Source organism: Aplidium turbinatum, chromosome 16, assembly GCF_918807975.1.
Source record: "Aplidium turbinatum chromosome 16, kaAplTurb1.1, whole genome shotgun sequence".
Classification (NCBI taxonomy): Eukaryota; Metazoa; Chordata; class Ascidiacea; order Aplousobranchia; family Polyclinidae; genus Aplidium; species Aplidium turbinatum.
The window spans coordinates 22,045,141-22,050,653 of NC_137487.1; the positions used below are offsets into that span (position 1 = coordinate 22,045,141).

The window sequence follows — 5,513 nt, forward strand, 5'->3', positions numbered from 1 at the left end:
ATATTATTATATTTTCAAAGATTTGTTGCATCCACGAATTTCCCCAACTGCGCAATTACGCATTAGGAATTTCTTCGTAAATCGCGAAATCCTTGCTCTCAATCACGATCTTCGTCGGTATGTTTAAAATTGTTGGAGTTTGGTTTTGGTTTGAATGTTTATCCTCGGACTGACAAAGCCTTGATAAATTATTCCTGGTAGTTTCGCATACTTGTAGAGGCTCTTGACGCACGGCCGGTTACCAAGATTGGCAGAGTGAAGTTTCCAATTGTTGAAGTGTTGTTGCCGGGGAATTATTCCATCCATTAGGTGCTGTTGAATGGAGAGCAGTCCTGAAATGCGTTGCTCAAGCGCACACCCCGAGAGTCGAACCAGCGCCGTGTGATCTTGAGCCGGGCGCGTATCCGCTGAGCTAACGGGGCGGACAATCGGCTGAACTTAATTCTTTGTAAAGTAGACGCAAGTAGCTAGAAGTGATTACCACCAAAATATGTATATTCAGAATTAAAGAGTGGGTAAAGAAAAATATTTCGTGTTTTCGAGAAAAAAATCGTGGTTAGGGAAATCACTATACCCGGAAAGGGCCCGGTACTTTACCATCTGACGGCTGAAGTGGCTGTTTTAACCTCTGATGGCAATTCCTTTAGATCTGATTATATTAAGATCTTGATAATGTTTGAAGTCGCGGGGATTCTTTTAAATCCGGGCACCCTAAATATTCCGGGCCCGGGTCCAAAAGTACCACCTAGACCCCCTGTCAACGCCCCTGTCCACCGACCTACCAATCAGATTATAGTTGTACGTGGGGGTTGCTTGAAGTTATTCCAATGCGATGTCCAGCCACACTGTTCCAGTGGTTGATTAAAACGTCTGTTTTCGAATTTCGAAATTGTCTGTGAGCATAGGGTTGCTTATTTTAAGTTTGCAAATGTCATGTAAACACTAGTGTGCGTTTCACCGTTATTGGGTTTCACGAGCAGTGTTCTTTTTATGCAAGTTTTGTTGGAAAATTAGGTCGGTGTGCCAACTCAATTTATAATAAATTGGCAAAATATTATATATAAATTTAAAGACTTTTTCTGATTGTATTATGAAAATATTTAGCTTAGTACTGCAAACTGTTTTTTTTTTTTAAAGAAACATGGAACGCTTCACGATTTTGCGTGTCATCCTTGCGCAGGGGCCATGCTAATCTTCTCTCTTTCGTTCCATATTTAGTATATGTACTGCCAAAGCAAGTCCTGCAAAATGTTGTTAATCAACAATTCTTGCCACGCTGATAAGCACCGCAAGTGACAGTTGTCAATAATCAAAGAAAGACGGTTTATAGACTCTCACAAAAAGAATGAAAACCAGCTCATTGCTTTTTTAGAGGGAAGACTGTTCAAGAATTACGATAGAATTACAATTTTTCGGTGATTTCCACAAGCGTTTGTTTCATGGTTGCCTGGTTTCTTTTTCCCTGTTATTGGAGCCTATTTTTCGCTGATATGTTTGCAGGTCACTATTGTTGCCTATATTGCGATGTGTCAAACATTTCCTTGTTTACTGAAATTGCTAATTGCAAAATATCTTTTGTGAAGCGAAGTGACAACTCCACTCTTGCTTGGCGATGAATATTCTGATTTTTTTGTTTGTCGTATCCAGGTTTACACCTGGTAGTTGAAGATTTAGATTAAGTGGACGGGAAGGCAAGGAAGCAATCTGGGTAAGAAATGCGTTCTTTTCTAGCATAAGAGTCAACCTACCTAACATTTTATTAGTGCGGCCCGCCACAGCTCTCCTTAGTGCCAAAGTGGCCCACATGCAAAAAAGGTTGGTGACCCCTGGTCTACCACATTGGTATGACCACGCGACATTTGGTGACGAGAGTGGGAGAGCATTTGAATTTAGCTAATTTTAATAAAAACAGTGCAATTAAAGACCATATTAGAAACTGCCAATCGTGCTCAAACAATAAACCGTCATTGCAGTCTTTCAAAATTGTTCGTAAGTGTTTGTCCGAGTTCGACACCAAGATTCACGAGGCATAGATCATCAAATCTTTAAACCCAGGGCTCAACAGGTAATTATTTGCTTGCGGAGCTTCTTACCTTTTAACAGTTTTTTGATTGAATTATCACGTCTTGTGCTTTTCGCATTACTTTGATAGTGTAAACACAGTTCTTGGTGGTACACATGTCGTCCTTCCGCAGTTTTGTAGCCGGCAAGGTTCGGATTTTGAAGAGCGTCCGCGAGCATCGAAAGAGGCGGACTGGCAAATCCAGGTTTTTGAAGACTTTCTTTACTTTACAGTCCGCGTCGTCGCTCATAAAAGGAAGTTGGTTTGGATTTTGAATCTTTATCCTCGGATAGACAAAGCCTTGATGGGTTATTTCTGGTAGTTTCGCACAGTAGCGTAGCCAGGAATTTTGAAAGGGGGGGTTTCGACCACCCAGCGTCGGGGGGTCCTCCCCCAGAAAATTTTGAAAAATTACTTTGAATTTGATGCATTCTGAGAGCATTTTCAACAAAAATGTGGGTATGAATATTCCTGTAAAATGGTGCTGTCCGGTGGCATAGCAAAAGAATAAGATAATGTTTTCTTCGGCATTTTTCGGAAATAAAGCTAAGTGTTCTATGTTTTCTTGTTGCTAATTCCTGGCTGAGATGTTTGAATGTTTGGTATTGGCAAAACTCGCTCTTTTAATGCAGTTTTGTTTAAAATTAGGCAATTTTTTTTAGACTGAAAGCATCATTCTGAAGCAAAAAGAGACTGAAAGCATCATTCTCAATATCGTGACGTCACACACGTGCCAAAGGGGGGATTGTAACCCCCAAAACCTCCCCCTTGGCTACGCCACTGGTTTCGCATACTCGTAGAGGCTTTTGACGCAGGGCCGGTTTACCGAGATTGACAGAGTGAAGTTTTCCGATTGTTGAAGTGTTGTTGGCGGGGAATTATTCCATTCACTAGGGGCTGCTGAGTGCTGAATGGAGAGCAGTCCTGAAATGCGTTGCTCAAGCGCACACCTCGAGAGTCGAACCATCGCCACGTGAGCTTGAACCGGGCGCGTAACCACTGAGTTAACGGGGCGGACGAAATGTATTGGGTTGATTGAAATTCAAAATGTATTGGGTTATATGGTGTTTGGGGGCTTTGTCTGTTTTGTGTCGTCGTCTCAGTGGTTGCGTAAGACAGTCGTATTGGAACGCATGGTTTACAGGGGTAAAAGTATTGTAGGCTATGTTCCCTTCAAAAACAAATATAATTCCACCCGGGACTTAAACCAAACACATCAAAAAACAAAGTTAGACAAAAAAAATGCACAAAAAACTATTAAAACGCAGTTAAACTTGTCAAATTTTTCAGGGGGCAAACCCCTCAAACAAAACTACAGCAGAACTCGGATAATCCGGATCTTCGCCTAATCCGGATAAAACTGGAAGTACAAATGATTTGTAATCTTTTTTTTGAGAAACAGCTTTGGATTATCCGGATTATTTAATCTGGATCTTCGCCTATTCCGGACAAAAGTTGCGCTTTCTCTATCGCTTTATCCGGATTTGCTTTGTTTGACCGTGATTTTTTGTAAGTTTTCCATAGAAACTCGTCTTCGGTAACTGTTTTCAAAAGTTTTGAGTGACTACAGATTATTCCGACACGCATGTCTGAAGATGTAACTTTTGCCAGTGTGTTCTTGCGTTAGACGCAGAGTCTACAAATACATTCATTTTACATGCATTTCAAAAGAACTCTATCACTGGGTCGCAAATGTGGTGATCGCGCGTCTCGGAATTGGCAGATGACCACACTAATGCGTTCAATTTCGGTGATTTTTACCGATACCCTTCTATCTAGGTAACGTCAGGCTTGATAGAACCGTCATCGATTTATCCGGACCTTCGCCTAATCCGGATGGAATCGCCGGTCAAATCGAATCCGGATTAACCTTTCTGGGTTAGTTATGTTCTTTTTCGTCCCAAAAAGTGCAAAACTGCTCATGACGATAATATGATTGGGGTTAGTTGCCTACTTCCCTCTTTCAGAGGCCTCTATTCATAAATGCTCCATGAAAGACGTGGTTTTGTTGATCTGCGTCTGCAGATGATGATTAACTATTTCGATTCTTCCCCAGACTTTCGCGAATCTGCACGTCATCCACTAGACATGTCACAAGTTCAAACAATATTGAAAAAATCGTTTATTTAGATAAGCTGAGTTCAAACTACGTCACAGCAATACTATCAGGCGGTTATTGGTAGGAGAGTAAGAGCTGCTTTGATAAAAGCGAGGCCTTGATAGAAATAAATTCGTTTCAAACTCATCAGCAAGCAATGTAGGTTTGTCTAAAGAGTAAAATTTTCAATTCATAGTCAAACTGCACAGCCAGCCAAACGTTTCTTGTTCTTCATGAACCGATTATAACTTACATAAATTTTAAATGATGTAGCTTGCGCAAGCTTCTAGTGCGCAGCAGGATCCCATTTCTTAGGGAAAGTGTAGTGTGTGATGGGAGTGCGATCTTTAACTTTGGCGTTTAATGTACCCCGGTCTTCCAAATAGTCCACGCCATAAGTATTGTAGTACTCATCACATGGATAGTATTCGGGATATTGCTTTGGTGCACGGGGAAGAAATGCCTTATACTTTTCACCAAGCGCAAACAAAACAATGCATGTTCCAATAAAACCAAGTAGGACCGGCCACATCTGAGAGCGATCAAATACAGTAGGTCTCGTGTCGGTTCCGACAACGGGGGTGTAAACTTCCATGTCGTGAAAGATGGGTTCGCCCCAGTTCCGACGGTGGAAGGGATCGTCCCAATCATAAAAAGGGTCACGCTCCAGACAGTTCTCTGTGGGGAGTCGAGGGTAATCCCCTAGGGTGACTTCTCCATCCATGAGTGGAACGTAATCTTCAGGACGTATATTGTATTTCGCGGCAAGTTTGGCGAGCTCTTCGTCGCTCAGTTTGACGTCATAGTCCAGTCTCTGGATCTGATCTTTTCCTTCTAAATGTGTGAAGTCATAATCATCGATCGTCGGCTCTTTCACGTAGTTTCGCTGCATCATCGCAACAAGAGAGGTCGGCTTCACATGACGCAATAATAGTCTTTTCCCGATCAAGCAACTGTTCAATAACAATGACATTGCAATCACAAACTATGATGTCACATCCTATGAGAACTGCAACAAAAGATATAGGTTAGCTACAATCACTAATAAGATTGGCTATTACAACAAATGACCTTCCAGTTCCTCTCGGAACTTCAAATGGCAAACAATCAAAACACATCCTTTACTGTATGTTCCAGATGTAATGGAGAGGCATTTTTGTTTTTCAAAAATAAATCATATCTGACATTTGGCACATAGTGCTTATAAAATTTACTAAACAGATTTTATTAATTAAATAACACGATGCGTTCTACTGGTGCAAATTAAGCTAAACTATCACAAGATGTATAAAGTGACAATCTGCTTTTATTCCGACGTTTCGTCAATCAGACACGACTGACTTCTTCAGGGGG

General features: G+C 41.3%; 1 protein-coding gene and 1 non-coding gene across 2 annotated transcripts; both read right to left on the reverse strand.

The window, feature by feature from the left end:
* Positions 1-1,135: 1,135 nt before the first annotated feature.
* On the reverse strand, positions 1,136-1,242 carry LOC145786023 (U6 spliceosomal RNA). The gene has a single exon (XR_014291251.1). It is a non-coding gene; the product is annotated as a U6 spliceosomal RNA (small nuclear RNA).
* Positions 1,243-4,166: 2,924 nt separating this feature from the next.
* LOC145785554 (NADH dehydrogenase [ubiquinone] 1 beta subcomplex subunit 8, mitochondrial-like) lies at positions 4,167-5,165 on the reverse strand. The gene has a single exon (XM_082597215.1). It carries the CDS (start codon positions 5,131-5,133, stop codon positions 4,447-4,449), a length of 687 nt encoding a protein of 228 aa, XP_082453341.1. The 5' UTR covers positions 5,134-5,165; the 3' UTR covers positions 4,167-4,446.
* Between the last annotated feature and the right edge of the window lie 348 nt (positions 5,166-5,513).